Below are 15,249 nucleotides of genomic sequence, written 5' to 3' on the forward strand. Positions count from 1 at the left end.
AAGTGGAATTGCTGGATCATATGGTGATTCTTTAATTTTTGAAGAACCTCCATACTGTTTTTCATAATGGTTGCACCAGTTTATATCCCCACCAGCAGTGCACAAGGGTTCCCTTTTCTCCACATGCTTGCCAACACTTGTTTCTTATCTTTTTGATAATAGACATTCTGACAGGTATGTGGTGATACCTCATAGTGGTTTTGACTTGCATTTCCCTGCTGATCAGGGATGCTGAGCATCTTTTCATGTACCTGTTAGCCATCTGTGTATCTTCTTTGGAAAAATGTCTATACAAATCCTCTGCCTGTTTTTAATCATTTGTTTGGTTTCCTGCTATTGAGTTGTATGAGTTCTTTATATATTTTGGATGTTAACCCCTTATCAGATATATGATTTGCAAATTTTTTCTCCCGCTTTATATGTTGCCTTTTCATTTTGTTGGTGGTTTCCTTTACTGTTCAGAAGCTTTTTAGTGTAATGTAATCCCACTTGTTTATTTTTACTTTTGTTGCCTTTGCTTTTGGTGTCAAATTTTTAAAAATTCATCACCAAGACTGATGTCAAGAAACTTACTGTTTATATTTCGTTCTAGGGGTTTAATAGTTTCAGGTCTTACATTCAAGTCTTTAATCCATTTTGAGTTGATTTTTGTGTGTGCTATTACATAGTTGTGTACCTAGGTTTTTGAGGGAGAGGAGGAATCAGGGATGACCCTACTGATTCTAGGTAGCTGGAGGTGCCATCCCTGGGATAGAGGACACTGGATGTGGGACAGTTCTCGGGATGAGGGGGTGGTGAGTTCGGTTGGAGACTCACTCCATTTGTGATGCCTGTGGGACGTTCACTGAGGAGGGTCAGCAAGGCTGGTGGATGAATCGATCTGAGCACAGGAGAGATGTCAAAATGGATAGCGTGGGATTGGCTTGCTGTCTGCCTTCTGTGAGGCTCCCTTCTAAGGAGGGTGAGTGTAAAAGTGGGTTTTGATCAGTGAAATCTTGTTTTCCAACCAATTTGGTTGGCATGCTTCTCTTTTATACCTAAATTTTAGAATTCTTAAGTGTGCATATTTTGAACCCACTTCATAAAAACCAACATAGTTGTTTACTTTGAAGAATTTGTCTCTGTTTCTTCTTGGCTACCCTCATTCACTTTTTCCCTATGTGTCCTTGTAGTGTTAGGAACCTGTGCAATTCATAATGTGAAACTGTCTATTTCCTCAGATTTGTGACCTGGAAGGAAATCTCTGACCTCAGCTGTGGATCTTGGTGCTGCCCAGAAACCAACTTCATGTCTGAGTGCACGAGTGGCAGTTTGCCATGGAGAGCTTGGGGCTGCAGACAGTCACCCTCAGTGATGGGACGACAGCCTACATCCAGCAAGCTGTCAAAGGTGAGTATTTATGAGGACCTCAGGATCCCCATCCATTCCCTCAGCTCCTGGAGAGCAGTGACCCTTCCATCAGTCTCACCCTGACCCTGCCCTCCCACCTGCTTGCCACACCTTGCTCTGCATGAGAATCTCTTGAGATAATTGATGAAGTAAGGAACTATTTAATATAAAATGCCATCCTTGCAGCTAGAAAATCAGACCAGCTCAGCAGTTGGAGCCAAGGCCTCTGAAAGGCAGAATTCCTTAGAGTAGTTCCTAAATATCTCTGGAATAGATGAACACAGTGCTGGTTATGACTTCCTGCTTTTCAACACTCCTGTCCAGTTCTTGGTGCTTTCAAGCAAGGTTTTAAAAAAATATTCACCCGAAGAGAAAGAGAGAGAGAGAGAGACATCAATATGAGAAACATTGATCGGCTGCTTCCTATACGCACCCCTGCCGGAGATTGAACCCACAACGTAGGTGTGTGCCCTGACCAGAAATGAAATCCGCAACCTTTTGGTGTACAGGACAATTCTCCAACCAAAGAAGCCACCCAGCCAGGGCTCAAGCAAGTTTAAGCACTCAGACTATCTACTGAGCATCTACCATGTATAAGATACTCTTCTAGGTTCAGAGAGGACACCCAAGAATAAAGCTCATGTCTTAGGCCCCACTAAGGTTGCCAAAAATAAAAATACATGGCACACAGTTAAATTTGAATTTCAGATAAACAGTGAATAATTTTGTTGTATAAGTATGTCCCAAATACTGCATGGGATTGACATGTATAAACATGGGATTAAGTGCTAAAAAATACTAAATTAATAACTCTAAGTACTAAAAAAAATTCATTGTATATCTGAAATTCAGATTTACCTGAAATTCGTATTCTCTAGGATCTTAAGAGATCAAGGTGAGGGTGGCATTAGAAGAGAGTGTTGTTGAAGGGCAGGGCCTTCGGGCCAGGGACACTAACCTTCACCACCATCAGCCCCCTTTTTTGCCAGCATACTCAGGCACGCCAGATGGCAAGCACGTCCCTCTTAGACAGCACCGGGCAAACTCTGCCTCATTCCTACTCTTCGTTTTGTCTTTTCTGGACTCTGAGCATTGCCATCCTGACGACTGCATTGTCATTGCAACATTGCCCTCTTCATTTCAACACGTCAAAAAGTATTTCAGTTCTCAAGTTTTTGGATAATTTGTTGATTTTATTTTAAGTTGTCTGTTTTTAAAAGATTTTATTTATTTAATTTTAGAGAAGGGGGAGAGAGGGAAAAAGAGGGAAAGAAACATCAATGTGTGGTTGCCTCTCAAGCACCCCCTACTGGGAACCTGGCCCTCAACACAGGCACATGCCCTGACTGGGAATTGAATCAGCGACCTATTGGTTCACGGGCTTGCACTCAATCCACTGAGCCTCTGGCTGGCTTAGTTTTCTTGAAAATGGAACTTCTCTAGAATAGTTTTGAAGCCCAAAACCCTCTGTTTGCCAACTTCCCTTCACAGATGTTGCCCTGCTGCCATGGTCTTGGTAGGGTGGAAAGAACTTAGGGACTGTGTAGACTGGACTGTTTACTCCATGGACCCAGGTATTTACCATATCTCAGTCTTCTGCTACAAATTGATGGTTGAATAAATAAGTGAAAAGCAAGTGGCCACACTTGGCCTGAGAAACCTACACTCTTTTCTTATGTCTTTACCTCTTGTATCTGGGTCTATTTGCCTCCCCTGTGTCCCCATTTATATTCTTCTGTCATCAGTCTGCCTGGCTCTGTTCTCTGCCTCTTCCAAAGTGTTGCAATGTGTGCTTACATGCATGCACACACACTCACACACTGCCCAAAGTAGAGTTGGCCCTCACTGTCTCAGAAGACATCTCTCTCTGGTGAGCTTCTCTGAAGCCCTTGACTGGGGTGCTTTCCTCTGTCAGCAGGCAGCTGTGTCTGGGCCCCCAAATAAGCAGGAAGCCCTAAAACTTTGTGAGATTTACCTGAAATTAGGGTAAGCATAAAGCATGTCATTCAAATCTGACACTTCTGAGAGTGGAAGAGTGTGCTCTGACTAAATACACTGGAGCCCTCTGACTGGTGTGGCTCAATTGGTTGGGCATCATCCCACAAAGCGAAGCGTTGCCAGTTCAATTCCCAGTCATGTCTGGGTTGCAAGTTCAGTCCCTGGTCTAGATGTGTATGAGCAACCAATCAATGTTTGTCTCCTACATCAATGTTTCTCTCCCTCTCTTTCTCCCTCCCTTCCCCCTCTCTAAAAATAAATAAATAAAATATTCTTTAAATAATAAATAAATAAACATACTGGGCTGCTCCAACCAAGAAGAATGTACGATCACCTCTCTGTAATGAGATGCGAGGGCCATGCCAGCCAGCTGTTCTCCCCACCCCCTTTCCCCATCATAGGCTCTGGTTGTTAGAAGAAATTCTAGGTTAAATTTTTTTCTTATACAAAGATTACATTATACATTTCAAATATAGTTTAAATTAAAATGTAAATTACATAGGTTAAATATATATTAGTAAAACATATGTAGTGAAGTAAAGATTTACTTTAAGATCAAGAATTGTATTAGAAATACCGAAGTGTAAATAAAACATTGATAATCTACATTTAAAAAATTTTTTTTTCTCAAATAACTCTTTTTTTTGAAGATTTTATTTATTTTGTTTTGTGGGATGATGCCCAGCCATCTGAGCCACACTGATCGGGGCTCAAATAGCTCTAAGAAGAGCTATTTTTGTTTTCTGCCTTTAAGCAATGCCCGCTCTGCTAGCAGAAGCTCTGCTGACACTTTCAGAACCCCCACTGCTGGCACCCCTACCAGGACAGGTAGTGTGTTAAAATGCAGAGTGGCCTACTGCTTGCTTGGGGGAGTGAGGAGAGAGGGTTCCTCTTCCCTCTCCTACTTCTTACCTCTGTCTCCACTTGACCTGCCTTAGGCTGGCTTGTAGAACTGTTCATTACTGACGCAAGAAGACTCAGTTTGGCACAAGTTTGGGAATTCCTCTGAGAGAGAGACATCAGCAGAGAGCTGGGCCAGAAGTAATTGCCTGGTCTGTTACCCACATCATAAGAGCTCAACTTCCTAAACCTGAAACTTGTAAGGAGAGGAGTGAACAAACTACTTATCACTAACTCTTCAATGTCTCTTCTTCCCTGTCTCACTTCCTTTCTCCATTCCCTTCTCTCATACTCACTGTACACAAAAACCTAAGAGGCATTTGCTCTTAGAAGGGCTTTCCAGTAAGGATCTGAGATAAAGGAAGGATAATATCTTAGGGACTCTGGAGTCTTGTTAATTTCCGTAGTGCTTATTTTGTTGCCGTGAGTCAATTTTTTTATTGGAAAACTGAAATGAAAATATCAGAGATCAGTGAAGGAAACATTACCCACCCGTGGTAGTGGAAGAAGTCCTAGGTGGTCATGTAATAGTGTAGTAGTCACATTCACAATCCTCCCTATTGCTTTATTTTCCATTTCTTCTAATATGCAGATTGGGCTTATTGTAAGAAAAGCTAAGGCTTATTGAGGGCTGGCCACATACTTAGCACTGTTCTGAGTGTTTTATATTCATTAACTCATTTAACACTTACAGCAACCCAATGAAGAAGACACAATTTTTAATCATTTTAAGAAGAGGAAACTGAAGCACAGAGAGGTTAAATAAGCTAGCTGTCTATGAACACACACCTAATAAGAAGTAGAGTTGAAATTCCAACCCAGGGGACCTGGACCGGTTCCAGAGCCCATTGCTTCTAACCAGCAAGCTATGCTGCCTTATCAGCAGTCTAGGCCCTGGAACGTATTTTCATTTAGTTAGTTTGAGCCGTATCTGAGTTTTGACCCATTGGGACCTTTCTAGGTTTCAGGGTATCCTTTGTCCATTTAGTTCAGTCTCAGAAACTTCTATTAATTGTAAGTCCCTACTTTGTTGGGCATGTGTAGGATAACGAACGAAGTTGCTCTTCTTGTGAGTGACAGGAATGGAGTCTGTTGGGAGCTGCAGAGGGCCTCATGACAGAGTGTTTTCACCCCCTGTACCTTTGAGGCCCAGGCCTAGGGATGCAGGGAGCGAGGTAACCTGGAAAATATTACCTGTGCTTAGGTACACAGGCATGACACCTGTGTCTCAGTCCTCTGCTAAAAACAGGCAGGTGTTTTCAGCCCTGTTGTGGGCTAAGCCCACTTCTCTCCATTTCCACCTCCACAGGAGAGAAGCTGCTTGAAGGGCAAGTGATCCAGCTTGAGGATGGTACCACCGCATACATTCACCAGGTGACGGTGCAGAAAGGTGAGGGCACCCCAAGACACTCCTGCTTCATGGAGGGAGGCCCAGCAGTCCCCACTGAGGAACCCCTCCCTGGCACTAAGCTCCAGAGAAAGGTAGGCATTGCTCTCATTACAGAACCTCTTTCCTTTGAGGATGGACAACCTGTGCAGCTGGAAGATGGCAGCATGGCCTACATACATCGTACACCCAAAGGTAGGGTCATAGTCTATCTTACCTACCTTTCCTGTGGGCATCACAGGAGCAACAGTTTCTGTCCCTAGGAGGCTGGGCCTTGGAAGTCAATAGTGTGGGCCTTGGTCGCAGCTTTTCTGCACAACCACAAAGTCTTAAGTTATTAAATATGACCTAAGGATGTCATCCAAGACCGGGAGCAAAAAACTTACATTTAAGAATAAAGCTTCTGCCCAGGTTGGTGTGACTCAGTGATTGAGTGCTGGCCTGCGAACCAGAGGGTCACCGGTTCGATTCCCAGTCAAAGCACATGCCTGGGTGCACAAGAGGCAACCACACATCGATGTTTCTCTCCCTCTCCATCACTTCCCCTCTCTCTAAAAATAAACAAAAAAAAGAATAAAGCTTCTAAGGTACTGAAGAATAACAATTTATTCCTTCTACAAGTAGTTTCTTGAGCAACTATGTGTGTGCTAGGTGTAGAATATACAAGAGAGAACAAAGTCTGACACAGTCCTGGCACACCTAGAGTCTAGGTGGAGAACTAGAAGTAATGCAAATCATCATTGATGAACTGACCATCACAAACAGGGCTCAGGCTCAGGGAGGGCATCTGTGAGGAAGTGACCCTTGTGCTGAGAGCTGAAGAACGAAGTGGACTTAGCTAGAGAAAGAGGGATGGCAGGGAGGGTTCAGTACTCTGAACAGAAGGAACACCATGCATGGGCCCAGAGGTGAGAGGAAAGAATGGCACATTCCGGAAACTGCTAGGAGCTAGAGTACTGGGGGTGAGGGCAAAACAGGTAAGAAGAAGCCAAACAGAGGCAGGGCCCAGAGCACTTGGGGCGTGAGTGTCTGGAAGAGGGTCTTGATCTTTAGCCTCAGAACAATGAGAAGCAGTGGAACTATTTTAAGCCTTCAGGTCACATGATCACTTTTGTGTCCTGCAAAGATCCCTCCAGATCCTGCGCTGCCTGGAGGGAAGTGGAGGTGGTAAGGCACCACCAGTTAGGCGGTTCTTGAGGTCATCTAGGCCGAAGTGATGATGGTCCCCTCAGGTTCTCAAGCAGCCTGTGAGGTCCCAGTGAGTGCTCCATAGCAGACCTTGTCCTTAAGGAGAGGCAGCCCCAGAAGGAGGGCCAGCCAGAGTGAATCACCAAGGTGACAGACCAGGGGAAACCCAATGCTAAAACCCTCCTTGGTGTATGTGCATCTCGTTACCTTGAAGCCTGAGTCCCCCCTCTCTCGCCCCTGTGCAGCGTTCTGGCTAACCGCATGTTTCTGCAGAGGGCTATGACCCCAGCGCCCTGGAAGCCGTCCAGCTGGAGGATGGCTCCACTGCGTACATTCACCGCCCGGTGGCTGTGCCTTCAGACAGCACCATCCTGGCCGTGCAGACGGAGGTGGGCTTGGAGGACCTGGCTGCAGAGGATGACGAGGCCATCAGCACGGACACGGTGGTGGCCCTGGAGCAGTATGCCAGCAAGGTGAGCTCACAGAGCTTGACACTACCCGTCAGTTCTCTTGGCCCTGCCAAAACTGCCACCTCTTTAGAGGACAAGACTGCCCTGTGCTTGGGCATGGCTTGGGCTACTCTTTTTGCCCCGTACCCTGTCTCCCAAACTCATCTGTCACATCCTCATCCAGGGCGTGCATCCCAGCCTGGCCAGGGCTGCTGACAGCTGTTTACATTCACCCTTGTTTATGCTGCCTCTGCAGGGGGAAGGCAGCTGTGAGAAACAGTGACAGCCGTACAGTGGGAGTTTGGGGATTCAGGCCTAGCTTCACTTTGGCTGTTGTAAAAATCCTCTGTCCTGCCTGGAAAGCCCTCCCAGTGACTTTTATTAGTTTTCCAGTCAATTAAGGTCAGATGTTCTTGTACTTATTTCTTCTCTGTGACTCATTTAGTCATTTGGGGAAATAACTTCAGTAGGCAGTGACAAGGGCAGATGCAGCAGAGCAGCTGGGATTCTTGGAACACAAGGCCTGCACAGTAGCTCAGCCTCAAAGGGAAAAGATCCTGGCTTTTCAAATGTCAGTCTAAGCTGTCTCTGCTGGAGCCATGGTCCTACCCACAGGGGAGGTGGACACAGATCTGTGGGTTTTCCAAACCAGAGTGCTCCCTCCCTGGGGATGAACTACAGAGCCTCGGGGTAGGTATGGAGGGGCTTCCTAGAGCACTAGGTTTACCCAAAGTGGGAGGATTGTTTTTTATAATACAACTAGTGTGGCTATATCATAGAGAAGAAGAAATCCTTATGTCTTTTCAAAATGAAGCACAAAACTTTAAAGCAAGCTACTTCAGGCTATGTCCACTCATACCCTTGTTCCCTGAGGCATATTTTAGAAGCCAAATTTGAGACTTAATGCTGTTGGAAAGACAACTGAGCTTCAAATCATGAACCCTGAGGTCTGTGCTGGCTCTGCCTCTACCCAGTCTGACCTTGGGTATTCACTGTCCTCTCAGGCCTCAGCTCACTCATCTCTAATGCAATGAGATGGGACCAGATGACCTCAGAGGTCTCTTTCATCCTGGAAGTTCTTTGATTCCTTCGATCACCCCCCAGAGCTAGTGAGACACAGGAATGAAATTTGAACACCTGAGTGGGTTAGCTCGCTGAGCAGGACTGGCCACCTGGGACTCTCCCCCGCCAACCACCAGCTTCTTAAGTGTCTGTGAAACTTTGTCAGCTAATTGACCCCCTGACCTGGAGCTGACTAGACAGACCTTGCCATAAATTTGGCCTCATCCTTTGATCCCCTATCCACCATGATTTCCGGAGTTCTGTTTCAGGAGCTCCCGGGAAGGCCAAAGTGTCCCAGAAACAAAGGCTAGGGACAGTCTCAGCAGGACCATCCCCAGGAAGGCAGAAGAACAATACGGCTCCCTGAAGCCAGAGGCCAGTGTGAATGGGTGGCTGTGGCAGTGTTCCCAGGAGAGATGAAGGGGGAGGACTTGTCATTTAGCTGGGCTCTGTGGTTAGGGCTGATGCTACTCGTGGGGACCTGCAGGCCCTGCCCTGGGTGCTTCTGTGGTTTGCTGGTTGTGGCCCCTCACTCTGGTGAACCTAGGTGAGCTTATGCCCATAGCAAGCTCCCTTGGTAATGCGCCTTCTGAGCACAGGCTCCCCGAAGGGAGGATGGAGGCTCCTCCCAACAGAGAAGAGAGGTGTCCAGAATTGCAGCCTCCTAGGTGTGTGTGGTCAGAAGGGGGTTTACTGGCTCCCAGCCTAGCTCAGGTACGACCATTCAAACCACCCCTCCCCATCTTACCTGGCTGTCTAGGATGCCCTTTCTTCCATAGCTATCACAACCCCGTGACATTTAGTCCTCCCTTTATCTATTAAAGATGGGTGGTGACTCCACATGCCAGCCTGTTCCTTCTGCAGTGTTCCCCAGTGTCTGTTCCCTCTCTGTCTTCTCCCCCTGGCAGTTTAACCCTGATTATTGGGTCTTAAGCTGCCACAGATGGGCCCTATGTCCCTCCTCTTCCCTTGCTTCATAGAGAATACAAATAGGGACCCCAAGATTTTTCCTTAGGTTCTGCATGACACCCAGGCTTCTCATAACGGCAAAGGGCAGCAGGTTGGGGACAGAGCATTCCGCTGTGGCTACAAGGGCTGTGGGCGTCTGTATACTACCGCTCATCACTTAAAGGTAAGGTTGTCACAGACAGCTTTTGGCCTTTCCATCTCCCCCGCCAGCCTGTAACTCTGCCTGCCCGCTTTGATTGGGGGTCCCTGCCCTCAAGTTACTCCTTGCCTCCTGGAGAAAGAAATGTACACACGGGGGCTGTGACATGTGAAGAATGCAGGAAGAACGAGAACCAGGGAAGGTTTCCTGGAGGAGGGGGCCTCTCACCTGAAAAGGAGACAAAATAAAGGAGGCGACCAAAACTGATACTCTGAGCCCGAGAAAGAGTTGAAGCGCCCCTTCCTATCCTTATCCGTCTAAATTAATGATTGCTCATCCTCACAGGTACATGAAAGAGCTCACACAGGTGACCGTCCGTACAGGTGTGACTTCCCCAGCTGCGGAAAGGCCTTTGCCACAGGTAATCTACCTGGATGGAAACTAAAGGCAGACTGCTTCTAATTGAGGACAGAGGGTTCTAGATTAGCTTTGGGAACTCCTTTGAGGCAGCCCAACACTAGGCTGCCTTCCTGGAGAAACTGCTGTCAGAGCACTCTGGCTTGCAGGGCCCTCTCTCTGGACAAAGCACTGTTATGGAAGCAAGTAGCAGCATGGTCCATACCAGCAGAAAGAGTCTGGGGGGTTGGTTGGCAGAGAGACCCCTGCCTTTTGTGTCAGCTCTGACACCGACCAGCCTGTGGGGTGTTGGGTTAGCCATTGCATCTCTAGCCTTTACTTTTCCCATGAGTTGAGGATCTTTAGCTATGGTTCTCTAGCTAAAAGAGGTTCCCTCTCATTCATGTTCTGGAGTGGCACCAGCTGCCCCTGGAGAGGGAAGGAGGGCAAAGTTGGCTTCTCTAGCCCTTCTCATCTGCCCAGGAAGGGGTGGGGGAGAGGCAGACATAGGCTTCTTGTGCCAAAGGAAGTCCGGAGCCTCACAGAGCATACCTTAAGGTGGAGAACCTCTGAATTGGGAAGAGGAGATGGTGGAGCATGAGGCCCCACTGAGTGTTCTCACCCCTCTCTCCCACATGGCCAACAGGGTATGGGCTGAAGAGTCATGTGCGCACCCACACTGGTGAGAAGCCATACAAGTGCCCAGAGGAGCTGTGCAGCAAGGCCTTCAAGACCTCAGGAGACCTGCAGAAACATGTCCGGACCCACACTGGTAGGCTGGGCCCTGCCCTCCCTGCCCTGCTCAGTCTCCCTGCTCAGTCTTAGATCTGGAGCCTGGTGCAATCCCTGCTTCTTGCTCCAGCATGACCCCCCTTCCTGAACAACACCCAGTCTTCACACCCCACCTCCACAGGTGAACGCCCGTTCCGGTGCCCGTTCGAGGGCTGTGGCCGCTCCTTCACCACATCTAATATCCGCAAGGTACATGTGCGCACCCATACGGGCGAGCGGCCCTACACCTGCCCCGAGCCCCACTGTGGCCGTGGCTTCACCAGCGCCACCAACTACAAGAATCACGTGCGCATCCACACAGGTGGGCCAGTTGGCATGTGAGGTCCAGCCCCTCTGAGGTCCTAGCCCCCTCTACTGTATGCTTCTGACCTGAGACACATTCTTGACACCCAGCCCTGAGCCCTTCTCTGCTGGCCAGTCCAGGCTGGTCTATGGGCGGGGCGAGGGGGTTCTGTGGTTCCACCATATCCCCGGAACCACTGCTTCATTTGCAGTGTGCAATCTGACAGGCACTGCCTGCCCTCTCAGCTCCCTGCCAGCTGTCTCCACTCTGAATCTTCCCTCTCCAGCCAAGCCCCCAGCAAAAGGCCAGGGTCAGGCATGATGGGGGAAAAGCAGAGGGAAATGTCACCTTCAACTCCTCACCTCATTCCATGTCCATATGACTCCAGTGTGTCCTCATCCTCCCCAGTGTTAATTCCTCTTCCAGCCTTCTGTCCCCTCACTCTGCCATCACACCTGACACAACAGTCATACCTCTTCATCCCCTGCCTCTTCTGGTCATGACCTTCAACCTTACAAGCCCCAGTGCTCCCTTCCAGCCCATCCATTAGCCCCAACTTTGTCCCATCATCTCATTTTCTCTCCACCTATCTCTGGGCTCAGTGGCCCCACACTCATGTCTCTGTGTTCCACTGGCTATCTTTCCTAGGCCTTAGACCCTCTCCCTCCCTCTGGCTCTCCCTTCACCAACCCTGCCCCACCCCTGTCCCATTAGTTCCCCCCTTGCCAGCCCCAGTTCCCACCCCCCCCTCACAGCCCAGTGTCCCCAGGGGAGAAGCCATACGTTTGCACGGTACCAGGCTGTGGGAAGCGCTTCACCGAGTACTCAAGCCTGTATAAGCATCACGTGGTGCACACACACTGCAAGCCCTACACCTGCAGCACCTGCGGCAAGACCTACCGGCAGACCTCCACCCTGGCCATGCATAAGCGCAGCGCCCATGGCGAGCTGGAGGCCACAGAGGAGAGTGAGCAGGCCCTTTATGAGCAACAGCAGCTCAAGGGTGAGGGGCCTGGGCAGGAGGTGAGAGTGGGGACAAGCCAGGCCTCTCCATGGCTGTTCGGTGGCAGGTGTCAATGTGGACTCTCTTCTCCCAGCCGCCTGTGCAGCTGAGGAGAGCCCGCCACCCAAACGACCTCACACTGCTTACCTTTCGGAGGTGAAAGAAGAGGGTGATGACTTACCAGCCCAAGTGGCCATGGTGACTGAGGAGGATGGGGCCCCCCAGGTGGCTTTGATCACTCAGGATGGCGCCCAGCAGGTACAGGCCCTATGGGTAGGGATGGGGTGGGCCACTCTGGCTGGTACCTCTCCCAATCTTTCTGGGGAACCCCAAAGTTCTGAAAGTCCCACCTCTACCCAGTTTGTCTTTTTAGCCTTATGGGTATCAGTGAGCTGAGGCTGAGGGTACCAATCTTGTAACATAGCCCATCTTCCTCCTCATGCTTCCAGCAAGTCTCTGGGACTTCTGGAGCACAGTTAGTAGTTTCCTGCTTTACTTGGAGGCTGATAGGTCCTGAACATTTGAATGAGACACTTGGATGTCCTTCTCAAGAGAGGCATGTTGGTGTAGAGACTAGAGCATGGTGTGAGGCTGGAAGCCTGGGGTTTCTAGTCAGCAGTATAACCTGACCCTTGTCAGCACCCTCACTGTCAAGTGCATTATGCCTTTTGGAGTTGGCACGAGGATGAAATTAGGAGGAGACCCTGAAGTGCATGGAACAGAGAGCCCTATGGCAAAGTGGTGGTAAATAGAAGTGATCAGCAGAATTCTTTCAGTGCAGCCTCTCTATACAACCTGGGGCCTGTTTGACTTGCTTGTCCCTGACTGCCTCCACACCTGTGATGCCTTGTCTGGGAGAGCAGGACACACCCTCCCAGGGGATTTCAGGCAACCCTCCACTGCACTCCCAACTCATCTTCTTCCTTCCCGTTGGCAGGTCAGCCTGTCCCCGGTAGATCTGCAGGCCCTGGGAAGTGCCATCAGTATGGTGACCCAGCACGGCGGCACCACCCTCACCATCCCCAGTCATGACGGTGACCTTGCCACATCGGGCACACATACAGTCACCATGGTCAGCGCCGATGGCACCCAGACGCAGCCCGTATGACCAGGCGGTTTGCTTGGGGTTTCTTGTCCTCTTGTTCTTCTTTTCCATTGGGTGGGCATTAAAGTGCAGGCTAACCTAGTAAACTCTCTTATGAGGACCAAGATTTCCCCATGAAAAAGGGCATCCCTCTCATCGGCCACTCTCCTGTTGAAAGACATTTCACCGGGGGTCAAAAGACAGTGTCAAAATCTCAATCTACCCCTTAATGTGTTTTCCTACCACAAGCCAGCCACTTTTCATGGACTTCAATCCATTATCAATGAGAGAATTAAATGATCTCTGGGGCCTTTTATACCTCTGTCTTATGATTCAAAATCCCTAAATTAAGTTGGCTGTAAGGAAAAAAACGCATCACTTAGCTCTGAGCCCTAAGTAAGTAAGCTGACTCGTAATGGTTTTATCCATTCTCTTCTGGGTATTTCCAACCATCTTACGTGGAGGGATTTTGTTTGGATTTGGGGAGGGAGAGTAATGTAGGTGAGTTGGAAAACCTCATTCACCTGTGTTCCAGGTCACAATCATTACCTCTGGGGCTGTAATGGCTGATGACTCAAGTGTAGCATCCCTTCATCATCAACAGGTGGCGCTGTTGGCTACAGCCAATGGAACACACATTGCTGTGCAGGTGGGTAGAGGTCTGGGAGGATCCCACACTGACAGAATAAGGACCCAGGAAGGGCATTTGGCCCAGAAAGAGCTCACTTCAGACAACAAATTCATTTCTTCCTAAATCCACATTCCTGTCTCAGGCTCTTCGTTGATTAGAGCAGCATGGTGAAGCTCTTTCCAGCCTTCAGAATAATTTCAATGGCAGTCTACCTGGTGATCTAAGTGCTTCGTCTCTTCATACCTCCATTTATTAGTCAAGAAAATAAGGAGGCTGAAGCAGATGATTACTAAGGTCCTCTCCAACCAATCATTCCCTCTGTGAGCAAGCCCATCCTTCTGATCACGGACCATTCTGTGGCTCCCTGGCCATACCCAGCCTAATAGAACTCTTTATCAGTGAACTTCCTGTTTATTGGGGCCCTACTAAGTGTTCAGTGTGTGTCACTGGGTGAATGGAGGGGCTCCTTTTTCTCAGAAAAGTAGGCTACATTCCACTATCCCTAGAATCTAGGAGAGGAGTCTCACTATCTCCTTCTTTCTCCACTCTCTTCTCCACAGCTGGAGGAGCAGCAGACCTTAGAGGAGGCCATCAGTGTGGCCACTGCTGCCATGCAACAAGGGGCTGTGACCTTGGAGACCACAGAGTCGGCGGCTGCTGAGCCCTAGATGGCTGGGTCCCATCCATATTGGGAGAGGTGCCATGCTGCACAGCCACCTTGCCTCCAACGGCCCAGGCTGTGACTCACACATGGAAGGTGGCCACGTAGATCTCCAGGGCCAGAGGGCAGCAGGAAAATGGCTTAACTGAAAGGGCTCAGGGCTGTGCCCAAGAGGAGGGCTGGACGGCCAGAGTCGGGGGAACTGACTCAGCTCCTCAGGAGCCGAGGAGGACAAGCTTAATCACCAGGCTTGATGCACGGGGGCATCCTCCCCTCAGAATCAGCTGGGCATACACTTTCCCCCCTCCAGAGAACACCCTTCCTGCCTTCAGTCCACTTCCCTCCTCAGGTGGCGATTGGGGCTGCTGTGGAAATTGGTCATCTACTCCAACTGGTCATTGTCCACCAGGGGAGAGGGCAGATAGGTGTTCGGCCCAGTAGGGGCAGAATGGCCCCAGCCCTGCCCCTCCCAGCAATAACCATCTCCCCAGAGGTCAGCCGAGATGCCTGGCCACTTGGCGGCAGGGGACTTCCTGCCACTGCAGTCAGAATTGCTCAGGGGCCTGTGGCTGGAGAAAAGGTGCCCAGCCCTCCCACCCGACCCCCAGCTGCTCTTCATCCTCTCCGTGGTAGAGCAGCAAGAAACAGCCTTGTATGTCCTGGGGATTGGGGTTAATTTTTTTTAATTGCATTTTGATAATTTTTTTCCTGCTCTGAGCAGTGGTGGCAAACGGGTGAATGAGTATTTAATAAAAGTTTCAAGTTTCCCCCTCGGTCCTTCCCTTTCTCCTTTCAGCTTTCGGCCTTGAGGGCAGGGCTGGTCAAATCAGGCTCATAGCTCTATCCCTGGCACAAACTCTACTGATCCTTCGTGCTGGACTGGTGGGACTGCCCTACCAAGGGCGCAGGTGGGAGGAA

General features: G+C 49.2%; 1 protein-coding gene across 4 annotated transcripts in view; it reads left to right on the forward strand.

Annotated features, from left to right (window-relative positions):
• Window positions 1-15,060, forward strand: part of ZNF76 (zinc finger protein 76) — a 34,362-nt gene extending 19,302 nt beyond the window's left edge. For 3 of the 4 annotated variants that reach the window (XM_054569256.1, XM_054569258.1, XM_054569257.1), the window contains 13 exons: window positions 1,221-1,389; window positions 5,597-5,677; window positions 5,792-5,869; window positions 7,136-7,335; window positions 9,389-9,505; window positions 9,827-9,902; window positions 10,524-10,649; window positions 10,791-10,970; window positions 11,722-11,955; window positions 12,050-12,213; window positions 12,893-13,057; window positions 13,575-13,688; window positions 14,231-15,060. In XM_054569256.1, coding sequence (XP_054425231.1) covers window positions 1,317-1,389; window positions 5,597-5,677; window positions 5,792-5,869; window positions 7,136-7,335; window positions 9,389-9,505; window positions 9,827-9,902; window positions 10,524-10,649; window positions 10,791-10,970; window positions 11,722-11,955; window positions 12,050-12,213; window positions 12,893-13,057; window positions 13,575-13,688; window positions 14,231-14,338 — 1,716 coding nt within the window. In that variant the 5' untranslated portion in view covers window positions 1,221-1,316 and the 3' untranslated portion in view covers window positions 14,339-15,060. The remainder of the gene's footprint in view (window positions 1-1,220; window positions 1,390-5,596; window positions 5,678-5,791; window positions 5,870-7,135; window positions 7,336-9,388; window positions 9,506-9,826; window positions 9,903-10,523; window positions 10,650-10,790; window positions 10,971-11,721; window positions 11,956-12,049; window positions 12,214-12,892; window positions 13,058-13,574; window positions 13,689-14,230) is intronic. The other variant, XM_054569259.1, reaches the window with a different exon arrangement.
• The last annotated feature ends 189 nt before the right edge of the window (window positions 15,061-15,249 follow it).

Source organism: Pteronotus mesoamericanus, unplaced genomic scaffold (assembly GCF_021234165.1).
Source record: "Pteronotus mesoamericanus isolate MK-2021 breed Mesoamerican mustached bat unplaced genomic scaffold, CSHL_Meso_final contig_20, whole genome shotgun sequence".
Lineage (NCBI taxonomy): Eukaryota > Metazoa > Chordata > Mammalia > Chiroptera > Mormoopidae > Pteronotus > Pteronotus mesoamericanus.